Genomic DNA, 15,990 nt, shown 5'->3' on the forward strand with positions numbered 1-15,990 from the left:
TCGTCAAGGTGACAGGGCCTTAAATTGAGAAGACAGTGTTAAAATACATGAAATGCAATTTGGTTTCATGTCAGGAAAGGGCATGATAGAGGCAATTTTTATAGTTGGGCAATTACAGGAAAAATATCTGGGGAAGAATAAACAACTGTACTTTATATTTGTGGATTTAGAGAAGGACTTTGATAGAGTGCCTCAGGAAGTGATGCAATGCTCCATGAGAAGGTTACGTGTGGAGGATTGGTTAGTTTGGGTAGTCATGGCAATGTATGATGGCTCAAAACCTTCTGTGAGGGTAAATGGAGTGCAGAGTGAGGATTTTGAAGTGAGAGTGGGTGTTCATCAGGGGTCAGTCTTGAGCCCTATCCTGTTCATCATGATTCTTGAGGCTATATCACAGGCATTTAGAGGAGGCTCACCTTGGGAACTCCTATATGCTGATGACCTGGTGCTGATAGCCAACAGTGTGCAAGAGGTAATGGGTAAATATACAGTATGGAAGGAGGGTCAGGAGGCCAGAGGACTGACAGTGAATACAGGGAAAATAAAAGTCCTGATTAGTGGTGTGGGAAAAGGAAGCGTGGAAAAAAAGAGGGAGGTGGCCCTGTACTGTCTGTAGAAAAGGTGTAGGTAGTAATTTAATATTGTGTAAATCCTGCAACTGCTGGGTGCACAAGAGGTGGCATCAGGGGTAGACTGCAGGTGGTACCTGACTTCAAATGTGCTGTCTGCACAGGTAAACAAGTGGCTCAAGTAGAGTGGAAAGGTTAGTTTATGGGGATATATCCCTGTAACATGTAGATAAATTCTGTTACCTTGGTGATATGATTCGTGCAGGTGGTGGTGTGAAAGCAGCAGTGAATGCAAGAATTAGAAGTGGCTGGAAGATGTTTAGGGAGTTGTTACCTCTATTGACATTGAAAGGGACCTCTCTCCGATTAAAGGGAAAAACTTTATGCAGTTTGCGTGAGAAGCGTGATGCTATATGGCAGCGAAACATGGGTGATCAAAAAGGAGGATGAACAGAGGTGTGAACGAAATGAAATGAGAATGGTGAGGTGAATGTGACACTGAAGGATAGGAAATCAAATGCGGAATTAAGAGATAGGATAGGTATAGAAAGTGTTAGTGAGGTTTTGCGTTGTGGTCGGTTGAGATGGTTTAGACATGTGGAAAGGATGGGGGTGGGTAGTTATGTGAAGAGGTGTATACATATATGAATGTGAATGGAAGGGGAGGTAGAGGCCATGCGAGGAAAACATGGGATGTGTTGCTGAGAGACGATCTTCGAGTTAAAAGCTGAACAAAAGGGCTAACAAGGGATTGTGCAGCCTGGAAAACAGCCATTAGGTGAACCATGGCTTACACATACAAGCATGGAAACGGCCGCAAAACGATGATGAGGATATTAGATTCATAATGTTTTATGGCGAATAAGCGTGCATGAAACTAAACTAACGCTGGATTGTTAGCAGGAAACAAAACAAAAAAAAATAGCAGGAAAAAAAAATGAAATAAAATTTTTTTCGCAAATAATGATCGTCAATAAACGGCATCACTGCACTATAACATGTACAAATCATATTTAACGAGAAGGGCACTCGGCAGAGCGCGTACCTTCACCACGCAATGCCTGATCCAGTGGAACATATCGAGCCCAACAACTTTTTAAAATATCATGTCACGTATCGTTTTTGGCCTGAACTCTCAATGGTGAAGAATCACTTTAGAAATTAAATAACTCTTATCTGGATCCAGATTCGGATCTTCACCAAAATCGAATCAATTCGTCCTTGTCACACACTCAACCTGTCCACCAAGTTTCATGAGACTCCATTCACAACTTTTTGAGATATCCTGCACACAAACAGACAGACAGAGACGGGTGAAAACATAACCTCCTTCCACCTGGCGGAGGTAATTACTATCACCCAAAATGTTGGTTCATTGTTAATGTAATTGAAAACGAATCACACATTACAATACACAGGGAACCATTTTAAAACGTTTATTTTTAATGCACTGATAAACAATGTCATTGAAACTTGAAAATACAAAGTGGAGGATATCTTTGCGGATATTATCAGACAAACCAATTTAAAACCCATCACATTGTTAACTATTCACAACAGGCAATGTTTCTGTACTTAGTAATCAATATGTGTGTTCAATCATAGTCCTATAAAACACACCAGGAAGTACTACCCTCTTGTTTATATTCTCACTGAAAATGATAATCCTTTCCTTTAATCCTCCATTACCCCTTCACTCATCACTTTCCCCCATTGGCAGAAAATACAAGGAACACATCACAGCTTGAGAACAAAAATGAATGGATTGGAGCGAAGGTGGAAGTGGGGTTTAGAGCGAAGGTGGAAGTGGGGTTTAGAGCGAAGGTGGAAGTGGGGTTTAGAGCGAAGGTGGAAGTGGGGTTTAGAGCGAAGGTGGAAGTGGGGTTTAGAGCGAAGGTAGAAGTGGGGTTTAGAACGAAGGTGGAAGTGAGTTTTGAGCGAAGGTGGAAGTGAGGTTTAAAGCGAAGGTGGAAGTGGGGTTTAGAGCGAAGGTAGAAGTGGGGTTTAGAGCGAAGGTGGAAGTGGGGTTTGGAATGAAGGTGGAAGTGGGGTTTAGAGCGAAGGTGGAAGTGGGGTTTAGAGCGAAGGTGGAAGTGGGGTTTAGAGCAAAGGTGGAAGTGGGGTTTGGAATGAAGGTGGAAGTGGTGTTTGGAGCAGAGGTGGAAGTGGGGTTTAGAGTGACGGTGGAAGGGGGGTTGACAACGAAGGTGGAAGTGGGGTTTAGAGTGAAGGTGGAAGTGGGGTTGAGAACGAAGGTGGAAGTGGGGTTTAGAGCGAAGGTGGAAGTGGGGTTTGGAATGAAGGTCGAAGTGGGCTTTAGAGCGATGGTGCAAGTGGGGTTTAGAGCGATGGTGGAAGTGGGGTTTAGAGTGAATATGGAAGTGGGGTTTGGAGCGGAGGTGGAAGTGGGGTTTATAGCGAATAGAGATCAAGCATGTGACGTGAGAACGCCTTGTGTGGCCAAGGTACATCGTTAGCAATATTAAAAATGGGATGAGATAGTTGAAAAGTATCATACACAGAAGAGAAAGAAGAGAGATGAAATGCAATGATGCCGTGAAAGTAAGAAGGGAGAAGGGTTGGGGGGGGGGGGAGGGGGGTTAGTGGCAGGAAAGTAATATTGGGAAGGCATAAGGCATAGGAAAGGGATTTGTAATGAGAAAAAGAAAGAAGCCACCAAAGAATGAGAAAAGTAATAAATGTGCAGGGGGTAGAAAAATAGGAGTTCTAGAAATCAATCAGCATCACTGCTTCTAATCATCATCTGAAGATGAAGATGAACTGCGATACTGCCGTGGTCTGAGAAAGAACAAAAACATCCAATTAGTCATAATCACAGGCCCTCCACCAAATCCCTCCTGGTTGGTTCAAAATGAATTACCATTTTTTTTTTACCTATTACTGCATTCAAGGCCGAAAGGATTACCCATTTGGTTCGTACCTGCGTAAAGCTGGAGAGTAGCTGAGACTGCGAGAATCACGTAAAGAATATGCCAGCGGTCTGTGAAAAGAGATTACATGAGGCTTTTGATGACTGACATCATTCTCTGATTCTGATGTACCATACGTACTCTGTTACAGAGTGTCGGTGCTGCCAAAGCAGTTTCTTGGCACGGGTAATATTGGGTGATTTGTCATTACCTTACCAGCAGTAGTTAGAGCAGGAATTTGTAATTTCTTCATGGTGCCGGCGATAGCTCGCCTTCTCTTCACGAAAGACACCCTGGATCTTTATCTTCACGAAGGACAGCGTGGGATCTGTAACATCCACCAACTTATGCTGGCAGAGAAACACCCAGTTTTAACGTCCATCCGAGGGATAGCACACACATTGATGAATCACCCTCCCGGTGAAACACCGGTATGACAGTTTGTAGCTGGGCTGAGAATTAAACCCAGGCCAGACAGCTTAGATGTGAGTGTGCATACCTTTAGGTCATCCTGCCAGCCCCTCGACGTTATTATATGAATATATTTCAAAATAGAGAAGTGTCCGTCCATCACGCTCTATTCTAAAGCATAGGTTCTTAACCAGGGGTACCTGTACCCCCCTGGTGGTATTAAACTCCCAAGCTGGGGAGACACACTGCCCCAAAATAAATTTCAATTCAAAAATAAGGGTAGAACAGTATTTAAAGAAAAAACAGAAGGGTTAAAATGTTTTTATTTAAAAAGTACAAGGGTTTGGGTTTTTTTTCAATAATTTTATTTTAATATATTCAATTATAAGCAAATATCATATCATAAAAAGATATGAATGAGCACTTACAATAAAAAAAATGACAACATGCATTCTTTTTTTCATAATAACCACAAGTGTAGTTAATTTTAATTTTATGTCTTTTTATGGGGAATCAAATCTGACCTACCATGTCCAAGAAACCGAGCTGTTGAAAACTTAATGATGAGCATTTCAAAATTTGGCATGGAGGTACAAATTCTGGGCATGACTTCAACAGCTTGAAGAGCAAGAGGAAACGATTTGATCATGGCGGTACTCTGCTAATGCAAGGATTCATGCCGATAAGAGAAGCCATTTGTTGCAAGCATCTTATCACGTTGCTTTCTTGTGTGCCAAAAAAAAAAAAAGCCTCATACAATTGCTGAAGAACTGGTGAAACCTTGTGCACTAGAAATGGCAAAAGTAGTGTTGGGGACCGAGGCACAAAAAGAAACTTCAACAGGTACCCTTGTCAAACGACATTATCCGTTCCAGCATTGGAGACATGAGTAGAGATATCTTGCAGCAGGTGATCGCAGACATCAAATCCTGTCAAAGTGAGTCTTCAGTGAGATGAGTTTTTGGTATTTGTGCAATACGTGAAGGAGAAAGACGTGATGGAAGAATTATTGTTTTGTGAACTGCTGACAACCACAAAAGCAATCGATGTGTTCAATTTCGTGAAAGATTTCTTCTTGAAGCATGGGCATACTCTCAACGTGTGTGGGTCAGTTTGCACTGATGGAGCTCGCGCCATGCGAGGAAACAAACCGGGCTTTGCTACCACCCTTGTGAAGAAGGAGATGCCCCATGTCACTGTCACACAGCATGGTGCATTGTCATGCACGTGCCACGAAGACACTGGCAGAACACCTTAAGAATGTTTTGTCAATTGTTGTGTGTGCAGTAAATTTTTATCAGAGGATGAGTCCTGAATCACCGTCTCTTCAAAGTTTTTTGTGAAGAAATTGGAACTGAACATAGTCTTCTTTTCCACACATAAGTGAGATGGCTTTCCCGTGGCCAGGTGCTTGCCCGTGTCTTCGAACTGCACGAAGAAATCAAGCAATTTCTTAGTTAGCAAGACAGTGACATTGCTGACCACTTTGAAAATAGGGAGTTTATTTTGTCCCTAGCATACCTGGCAGATATATTAACAGACTTCAACAATTTGAACACCGACATCCAAGGAATGGGGATGAACATGATCACTGCCAGGGAAAAGGTGTCTGGCTTCACCCCAAAACTTCCAATTTGGATGAAGTGCATTGAGAATGGAAATTTTACAAACTTTCCTAAACTTGATGAGGCTGCTGATGCGGAAAAAGAACTATCCATCGTGACTGAAGTGAAAGAACATTTTTCAGGTGCTGATTCAGTCCGTCCAAAGATACTTTCATCATGGAGAGGTTTCTATTGCATAGAGATGGAAACGGGATCCATATATTTTCAACCTGGATTCCATGGATGACAGTGATATAATGAAAGATGATCTTGTTGAGCTGATGGCCAAGGAAAAAATCCGAATTGGAGGATGAGACAAGAGAGGTGGGAGAGGGAAGGACAAAACAGTGGGGAACAGACACATGAGGAGATCTGTAGAAGGGAGAGGGATGGGGCAAGGAAAACGGGGTATACAAGATGGACATTACAGGGACTTTCAGGAAGGAAAGCAGGGAATTTGAAGGAGGTGGGTTTTGGGGTGGATTAACGGGGGTAGAAAATATCGAGGATTTGGATGGGGGACGGTGCCAGACCTCTCAGCAAATTCAGCTGCTGATAAGAGGTGGTGGTGAACATCTGTTTTGAAGGCCTGGAGGGAAGAATAGGATTGAACAGAGTGAGGGAGTTTATTCCAAAGGCAGGAAAACAGAGGAATGAAAGAGTGAAGGTGAGCAGTGATTCATGATTTTGGTAGTTTTACCAGAAGGGGACCTTGTTGCTGGCGGCCCTTGAGCACCCTACGGCAATATGGGGGGGACATATGCCATTTGCGACCACTTATTTGTGCAAGACAGGTTTTTCAACACTCCTACAGATCAAAACAAAGGCCAGGAACCGTTTGGATGCAAGTGACGACATGCGTTTGGCTATTTCAAAGAAAGAACCTCGTTTCAGCATCATCACTGATGAAAAACAACAAAAAAGGCACTAGAAATGTGTCTGTGTGTACTGTGTAGTATGTTTTTCGACAAAAGTTATTATTATACCGTCACCTACTTCAACAAAGTGACTTCCAGCAAACACTATGCATTATGATTATTGTTTTCATAAATGTGATTTTTTTTTCTCGTGAAAATAAAGAAACTTTATTAATCTATGACTGCAGTTTAAGTCATTTTTGACAGGGAAAACATTATGAAAACTCAAGGGGGACGGGCACTTAAAAATGTTGATCCAAAGGGTTCCTGCTTGAAAGTCTCCGACTCTCTGGAAAATCTTCTATATCTCTTTGCTGATGACTCCACCCTCTGCCGTACCATCGGTCATCCCTCAGACCGGCAAGCAGCAGCTTCTTCGCTCACTGCAGATCTGGGTAAAATCACAAACTGGTCCAACACGTGGAACATGTCTTTCAATCCGGACAAATCTCTCACTCTCACTATGTCTCTTCGAAAGGACTGTTTAGACCCCCCCCCCATCCACTTTCTCCACAATCCTCTGGAAGAAGTCCTTTCTTCAAAGCTTCTGGGTCTATCTGCCATGACCTTTCCTTGGAAAGCCACATTTCAAACCTCGCCTCCAAAGCCAGTCGCCGACTGGGAATCCTCCGTCGTGCAAGGTCCTTCCTCGGCCCACCTGAGCTCCTGACCACTTACAAAGCTTTTGTCCGCAGCCTTATGGAGTACTGCTCTCCCCTCTGGGCTGGTGCTCCTGCCCTCCCACCTTTCTCGGCTTCACGCTGTAGAAACCAAGGCATTTCGGATCATTGGCATCGCCCGCAATGAGGCTGAGTCTTTGGGCCTCTCACTCAATCACCGCAGGTTTGTCGGCGGTCTTTCTGTCTTCTACCGTCTCTTCTCCAGCCTCGCCAGGCTCTCTCTGCGATATGTCCCCACCACATTTCCACAGGGCGCTCAAGGTCCGCCAACAACCCCATTCTGGTAAAACTACCAAAATCACGAATCACTGCTCACCTTCACTCTTTCATTCCTCTTTTTTTCCCGCCTTTGGAATAAACTCCCTCACTCTATTCATTCCCATGCTTCCCTCCAGGCGTTCAAAACAGCTGTTCACCACCATCTCTCATCAACCCCCATCAAAATCCTCGATCTTTTCTACCCCCGATAATTCACCCAAGCCCACCTCCTTCAAATTCCCTGCTTTCCTTCCTGAAAGTCCCTGTAATGTCCATATTCTATTCCCCATGTACCCCTTCCCATCCCTCTCCCTTCCACAGATCTCCAAATGTCTCTGTTCCCCCCAATTTTGTCCTTCCCACTCCCTCCCCTCCTGTCTCATGCCCCCCTTGATGTGCGTTGTGTGTAAGCTCTCATAGGAGCCTCGACAAGGAAAAAAAAAAAGTCGCCTCAGCTTGAGAAGCATCTAGTTGCTTGGGTCCGGGAGAATAGAGCAGAGGGTTACGCCATCTCAACACTTGCTCTCAGGCTGAAAGCAAGGAGCTTAGCTAAAGAGGATGACATTGGGCACTTCACGGCCAGCCCGTCGTGGGCCGAGAGGTTCATGGCATACCATCAACTGTCGGTTCAATGCCACACACACATCTCCCAACATCTACCCGATGAAATGGTTGATAAGACAACTCGTGGGGCAACTTAGCTAAATATAGCATAACAATTGTACATTTTGTGAGAAAAGCACCAAATTTGGTATACTTGTAGCCTATCATATTATGAACAGATTTGGAAATTGGGCCATCTCAAATTCAGCCGCTGATGGCTGTGACAGCCATTTTCCACTGCCATCAAAATTTTGAGATGGCCCAATATCCAAATCTGTTCATAATATGATAGGCTACAAGTGTACCAAATTTGGTGCTTTCCTCACAAAATGCACAATTGTTATGCTAAGTTGCCCCACTAAACGCGCTTCCAGTCCTACATCATCAAACTTCGCCGAGAGCCTGAATATCCCCTCAGCAGGATCGGGAATGCCGACCAGACCCCCTTTACCTTTGACATACCAAGAGGGACCACCATCACAGTGAAGGGGGAGTGCAATGTGACGATCAACACTACTGGTCACGAGAAGGACTGATTCACCATCACCACCAATATATTCATTTATTTTGAGGGTGAAAATATGGGTGCGGTTAATACACCGGAAAAGTTGTTTATTTTTTTTGAGGGTGAAAAACGGGTGCAGTTAATACACGGCCGCGGCCCTTTTAACTTTTAATACACAGCCCTTTTAAAACCCTTTACACCCCTTAAGATCCCAACGACCCCAAACTACTATTGGAATGTACCCTTTGGACCATTATACTCTTTAAACTATTAGATAGACCCCTTTACACACTTTAGCCCCTCTAGACTGCTTAACCCCCTTGACCCTTTAAGCTCCTTAGACCTTTTAAAATCCTTTCCGTCTCTTTAGACCAGTTAAACCCTAACTACTATTGCAACATATCCTTTAGACCTCAAAGACCTTCGAACCCCTTCAAATCCTTTTGACTTTGACTCTTTAAAACCTCAACCCTTTTAAGTCTCTTTAAAACCGAAGACCCTTTAAGACCTTTTTGATTTTTTAAACCCCTATCAACCCGAAATACCCCTTTGACCTTTAGACTGTTTAGTTTAGAGACTTTAAACCCCTCCAAACCTTTTAAGACTTCAGACCCTTTTAGATCCTTAAACCTTTTCAAACCTGTAAACCTTTTTGACCTCTTCGACCGTTTACGCCCGAACTACTATTGGGATGTACCCTTTCGACTGCTTAAATCCCATAGACCCTATGGACCCCTTCAACTCCAATAAACCCTTTCATCCTTTTATGACCCTTTTAGTCCTTTTGAGACCCTTTCAACACTTTAGACTTCTTTTGACCCTTACACACCCTCTAGACCTATTAGGCCCGAGTGTCTAAAAGGGTTTAAGGGTCCTTTCACTGGACAAAAACTAATGGAATGTTTTTCATCAATTCAGGACCAGCTCATCCGACATAGTTTTCACTGCGCGAATATAATCGTGTTATCAGGCCTTTCAGCCCCCACGGGCTCCAAATTTTCCATCGGATCAAACTAAAAATCAACTTCATCACCTCATGCACGCCAACTACAAATGCCCTCTATCGGAGACAAGTGTCTGTCCCACTTGGGAATATTGATCAATTTTGTTTGAGTGCCAGACAGAGTAAAAAAATGACATCACTCCACTCTGCGCATACGCAATTGGGACAAATTCAGAGTCAAATTTTTTTTTTTTTTTTTTTTTTTTTTTTTGTATACCTTGGTCGAGGCTCGTATGAGAGCTAACACACAACTCACAGCAAGGAGGCATGAGACAAGAGGGGCGGGAGTGTAAGGGACAAAACAGTGGGGAACAGACACATTAGGTGAACTGTGGAAGGGAGAGGGATGGGGATGGGACGGGGAACATGGCGAAGAGAAGATGGACATTACAGGGACTTTCAGGAAGGAAAGCAGGAGAATTGAAGGAAGTGGGCTTGGGTGGATTATCGGGGTAGAAAAGATCGAGGATTTGGATGGGGGAAGATAAGAGGTGGTGGTGAACAGCTGTTTTGAAAGCCTGGAGGGAAGAATGGGAAAGAATAGAGTGAGGAAGTTTATTCCAAAGGCGGGAAAAAAGAGGAATGAAAGAGTGAAGATGAGCAGTGATTCGTGATTTTGGTAGTTTTACCAGAAGGGGTTGTTGGCGGACCTTGAGCGCCCTGTGGAAATGTGGTTGGGACAAATCGCAGAGAGAGCAGGGAGCAAGGCTGGAGAGGAGTCGGTAGAAGACAGAAAGACCACCGACCAACCTGCGGTGATTGAGTGAGAGGCCCAAAGACTCAGCTTCATTGCGGGAGATGCCAATGATCTTAAAAGCCCTGGTTTCGACAGCGTGAAGCCGAGAAAGGTGGGAGGCAGGAGCACCAGCCCAGAGGGGAGAGCAGTACTCCATCAGGCTACGGACAAAAGCTTTGTAAGTAGTCAGGAGCTCAAGAGGGCCGAGGAAGGACTTTGCACGACGGAGGATTCCCAGTCGGCGACTGGCTTTTGAGGCAAGGTTGGAAATGTGACTTTCCCAGGAAAGGTCATGGCAGATAGTGAGACCCAGAAGCTTGAAAGAAAAGACTTCTTCCAGAGGATTGTTGAGAAAGTGGATGGGGGGGTTTTCTAAACGGTCCTTTCGAAGAGACATAGTGAGAGTGTGAGATTTGTGTGGATTGAAAGACATGTTCCACGTGTTGGACCAGTTTGTGATTTTATCCAGATCTGCAGTGAGCGAAGAAGCTGCTGCTTGCCGGTCTGAGGGATGACAGATGGTACGGCAGAGGGTGGAGTCATCGGCAAAGAGAAATAGAGGATTTTCCAGAGAGTCCGAGAGATCATTGATGAAAACCAGAAAAAGAACAGGGCCCAGAACGCTACCTTGAGGAACTCCAGCCTGCACAGGAAGAGGGGATGAAAGAACTCCATTTAGGGCCACACGTTGACTGCGACTGGAGAGGAAGTCTGCGAGCCATGAGTGGAGATGGCCTTGAATACCATGGGAAGAGAGTTTGGTGAGTAGGGCAGGGTGCCAGACTGTGTCAAAAGCACGTGATATGTCCAGGGATACGGCTCGGATTTCCTGTCTGGCATTGAGGACCTCCATCCATTGATGGGAGAGCAGTAGCAGCATATCCAGGGTAGAGTGACCTGGTCTGAAACCAAATTGATGATTGGAAATCAAGCCATTGGAGAAGAGGAAGGATTTCATGTCTGAAGCGATGATGGATTCCATAACCTTGCTGATGATTGGGAGAAGGCTGATTGGTCTGTAGTTACAGGGATCTGTTTTTGCACCTTTTTTATGCAGGGCAGTGATGTTAGCAGATTTCCAAGCAGATGGCAGATGACCTTGGGAAAATGAGAGGGTGAATAGAACAGAGAGAGGGTGAGCAAGAGCAGAAGAGCAGGCTTTGAGGACACGTGGGCTGATGCCGTCTGGACCGGTTGCAGAATCTGACTCGAGGTTTGAAAGCAAGCTCTCCACCTTGTCAGGAGAAAAGGATACAGAGTCCAGGGACAGTTGGGTGCGACTGGGTAAAGTGGGTAGAGATAGTGATGGGTTTGGGACACAAGATTTAGCTGCAAACACCGAGTTTAGACATTCAGCTTTATCACGTGTGGAATCAGCAGTGCGGCCATTTGAGGTAAGGGAGGGGATGGAGGGGGAACATACACCAGAAACAGATTTGATTAAACGCCACCAGGATTTTGAGGAGGGAGAGAGGTTTGAGAGACGCTAAGAGAGACGCTAATTACCGCTAAGCTACAGATTCATGTTCTGATCCATGTACAAAATATAATATTAAATTGAAATCAAGTTGTTCCTCAATCATAAACTAATGTTAACATAAACTAATGAAAGACAGACAAACACAGACAGAAGTGAACCAATTGCTTAACCCTGCCTTTTGCTTTGTGTGCACATCTATACCAACATCAGAGTAAAAACACATCCATACCTACATCACGATAAAAACAATCAACAACTTGGGCCCAAAAAGTATTATGGCCATGAAACCCCCACCCAGACGACGTAGAGCAATTACTTCCGAGGTCTGATTGTGCTCACCTCTTACATCTCCGCTGTGGACACCACCCACAGTTTTTACAGTCCAAGCATCAACTCGACGACACCACAGATGATACAACCTCTGCTAATAAAAGGCAGTGTGTGTGTGTGTGTGTGTGTGTTGTTGATTGGTATCTACATATGGGGTTTCAGAATGTGGAATGGAGTCCTCCCAGGGCGGACTCAAAGTATCCACCTTAATTTCGGTAAGGGGTCATGATTCACAGATCAAGCTGCGAAATTTTCACTTCTCAGTTTTGTGCCGAGGGCTCTCTTCAGGATCGTCACTGAACCCAGGATGCCTTCCAACTGTAGTTCGTTTGTCGTGATATTCCCAGGGATGGTTTTTAATATCTCTGTGAGGTTCTTCTTCATCATTCCCAAGAGGTTCTTAATCATCACTGGTACAACTTTGACATTCTTCAGCTTCCAGGATCTTTTCATTTCATGCTTGAGGTCGTAGTATTAGGTCTTAGCATTTCTGCATCGTTAGTCCAAAATCACTGGTATGAACACCTCAATCAGCAATGCCTTTTTCTCTTTTTTGTACCCAAGTACAAAGGTCACAAGGCTTTGTTTTCGATGTGTTTTTGTTTTATATCTGGTCACAAGGCATTGTTTTCGATGTTCACGCACGATGGGATCATTCGGTCGTAAATGAGCAGTACTTCAATGTTTTCAGTGATTGCTTTTGGTTCATTTCCCCATAAATTTTCTGGAACTGGAACACTAAAGTTTTTGCAGATGTGCCAGTGGATTACTTTACAAACTCTGTTGTGTCGTGTGTACAGCTGTTTTGACACAATTTTTTTTTCATGTTCGGTCATCAAGCATCACATATCATTCTGTTTGCTAACTCCACCTCCACCCCTCACCTGTCTTCTTTTTTATTTTCCTCCTCCCATCCATATATATTGTTACGGTTCTCGGAACTGCATGCATTCAACATAGTTGTCCAGAGTCAGTTATTTCATTAATATACGTGTAGTTAGGTCCCTACCTTTTGTCTAGTGGGAAGACGAGGGAGTGTGTTGCAATGGGCTACAGTAAGGATTAATAAATCATTTTTCCCCTTTTATTTTATTTCCCCTTTTATTTGATCCACGGTATCTTCATCTTGCTTGCTACCCTCGTCTCGTCTCCTGAGCCCAAATCCCGACGGGCACTTTGGGCTGGACAAGCGCTTCCACCGTCTATCCGCTGTCTACAGAGACTCGTTTTCTGAGGCAGAATCCCAAGGTTCGTTAGAGTAGCTGCGCTACCATTCACCTTCCCAAACCCAGACACGGCGGTGTGGGCGGTCCTTACCAGTGTCTGGCCGAAACCCCGCCCAGAAAGGCAGACCACATGAAGGCCCAGTCCAATCAGGATGGACAATGACGTCGGCTTTGCCATGGCTCCACCCCGAACTCCGTGATCTATAAAGTACGGGACAATCCTCAGAGTTGAGTTGGATGCGAGGGAAGGTTGTTGTTGGACTTGAAAGGTCACGGTTGGGTTTTGAAAGGGAGAAGTCGGAGTTGGTGGATGCGAAGGACCTCGACCAAGCCTCCAATCTGGTCCTGCCTACTGCTCATCTCTCACCTCTTTGGACTCCACCAGACACGATTACCACACGTGCGGTTGTGGACGGAACTGCACAACTTTTGTCGGGTACCGCACCACAGAGCATCCCTTCCCCTCGAAACGCTCAGGTACCAAAGACTGTGACCTCAACTCCCTCCCTGGCTGCAAAAGGTCCCTTTTCTTTTTATTGGGTTTATTTTGTCTGAGTGTGTTGGCGCCTGTCCGTTAGATAAGCCTGTGTAAGATCTTTATTGTTGTAATTATTGCTTTTATTAATCTCGTGTCAAGTCTGCACTGTGTCCGCATTTGTAAGTTGCTTGTAAATTGCCGCACCACCACCTCTCATCTTTCCCCTGCATTACACACCGAATAAACCCTTTTTGTTGTGCCACATGCTTTTCCCCGCCTTATTGTAAATAAATAATTGCAGAAATGTTCCCAGCTTGTCTTTGTCTTTTCCTCCATTGGTCCAGCATGGTTTGAATCCGAGTTTAGCCGGGTCTTTATTCCTGATAATCCGTTCTTTCTAGCTGGTACGTCCTGGGCAGTGCCGCTCGACTGCATCCGATCCAGAAAGGTAGTCGGTAGTTGGTAGAGTGATCCGGTTGGGGCAAGGCGTAGTGAGGGTGTGGTTCCCCGGTAGTCGAAACCGCGTGGTTAATTAGGTGACTTGTTTCTAGACAGGAGGACACGACGCCCCGCGGTTGAGGTATTGACGTCCATGGTCGGTTAAGCGACCCGCCGCGTCACGGAATTATCCGTGAGCGATGGCCTACAATTCTGGGGAGTTTGGTGGGAATCGACTTAGTTTCCCCCACCGAGTGGTCGTTCTCCACCAGACCCTGGACCGCAACAGTTTGGTGTCAGGAGTGTCGGATACAGACCCCCCCCATAAAGAAATTTACAGGACACCAACCTGCAACAGTTTGGTGTCAGGAGTGTAGGATACAGATCCTCCATAGAGAAATTTACAGGATTTGGACCAGGGGTGTGCTTAGCAACCCCCGCCCCCTTTTCCCTCCAAAATTAAGAGCAAGATCCAAATTTTAGTTAATTCTCGGTACGGACCATGGCGGACCAAGACGAGCTAGTTCAGGTGGGTTCTGAAATAACGATGGAGGACTCCGTGGCTCAGGACAACAGTTTTGAGGGAGATCTTTCTCTGCAGCCATACCCAGAGGTAACATTGGGGGAAACAGCGACAATGCGTGAGGACCCCCTGCGTCAAATTTCCCTCCCAGAGGACCTAGCGTTCCCTGTCGGATCCACACCCGATCATAACAGATCGGCTTTGCCAAAGCCATTTGACATGAATCAGATGGTGGAGATACTAACACAAATGAAAAACGAAATGAAAGGGGATATGTAAACACTGAGAGGTGATATGCAAAACATGGAAAAACGAATGGATGTGAATACGCAAGCACTGAAGGGGGATTTACAAAACCGAATGGATGGGAATACACAAGCACTGAAGGAGGGGTATGCAAAACATGGGAATAAGCTTACAAACACAAAAGAAGGCGGGTAAGGAGGAAATGAAGAAGGAGCTGGCAAAGGTAAAGGGCAAAATGGAAAACATGGATCGGAAAATGTCAGATGAGATCAGTAGTGTACGTGATGAAATGACCGAGTTGAAAGGGAGTGTGGAAGGTGTTTGGACCACAATGGAGACGGGTAAGGAGGAAGTGACGGATAAGATAACGGTTGGACGAGAAGTGGATAAACTCGGACAGGGGATGAAGGAAATTAAGAAAGGACAAGGGCAATTAAAAATAGAAATTGGGAAAACACAACCACGATACAAAATTGAAAACAAGGCCAGCAGGAAACAAAGGGGGAATTGGGGGCCATAAAGGAAGTGTAAAATGAGACATGAAGAAATGACGAAAATGGTAAAAGAGATGGGACGGAAGGTTGAGACGAAGAGCCAGGAAATGGGGAAACGATTAAAGAAACACGAGGACGAGACAAAGGAGTGTTTTAGCATAGCAAAGGGGGAATTAACAAAGACACAAAGGGAGATAGAACAGGTAAAAGATGAATTACATAAAGTAAAAGAGGAGCAAACACATAGAGGGGAAGGTAAGGGACATTAAGGTGGAGCTTGTGGAATGTCTTGAGACCCAATGTAAGGGTCAAGATGGCCTCCTTCAGGAACAGAGGGAGAGGATATGCTCCCTCGAAGCAGACTGTGACTAGGTGGGTCCGGTAAAGGTAGGGCTGTACGAGGTGAAGCAGGGGCATGATAAGAAGGGGTACATGCCAAGTTTGGTGGGGTGCAGAGGCTCCGGGGTCTCTTGGCCTAACACAAGCCCCCAGTAAGATTGTGCCGGAGTGTGTGCAGAGTGCGAGTAATATGGCATGGTCGAGTGCACAAGATGGTGTG

General features: G+C 45.0%; 1 protein-coding gene across 6 annotated transcripts in view; it reads right to left on the reverse strand.

Moving 5' to 3' along the window:
* Nucleotides 1–1,990: 1,990 nt before the first annotated feature.
* The window catches only part of LOC147025992 (uncharacterized), a 101,196-nt gene continuing 87,196 nt past the window's right edge, over nt 1,991–15,990 (reverse strand). For 5 of the 6 annotated variants that reach the window (XM_085880962.1, XM_085880967.1, XM_085880969.1 and 2 more), the window contains 2 exons: nt 3,511–3,570; nt 1,991–3,368 (listed from right to left, as the gene is read on the reverse strand). In XM_085880962.1, coding sequence (XP_085737088.1) covers nt 3,323–3,368; nt 3,511–3,570 — 106 coding nt within the window. In that variant the 3' untranslated portion in view covers nt 1,991–3,322. The remainder of the gene's footprint in view (nt 3,369–3,510; nt 3,571–15,990) is intronic. The other variant, XM_085880966.1, reaches the window with a different exon arrangement.

The sequence above is a fragment of the Eptatretus burgeri genome, chromosome 5 (genome assembly GCF_056783735.1).
Source record: "Eptatretus burgeri isolate ZD-2024b chromosome 5, Ebu_testis_v1, whole genome shotgun sequence".
Taxonomy (NCBI): Eukaryota; Metazoa; Chordata; class Myxini; order Myxiniformes; family Myxinidae; genus Eptatretus; species Eptatretus burgeri.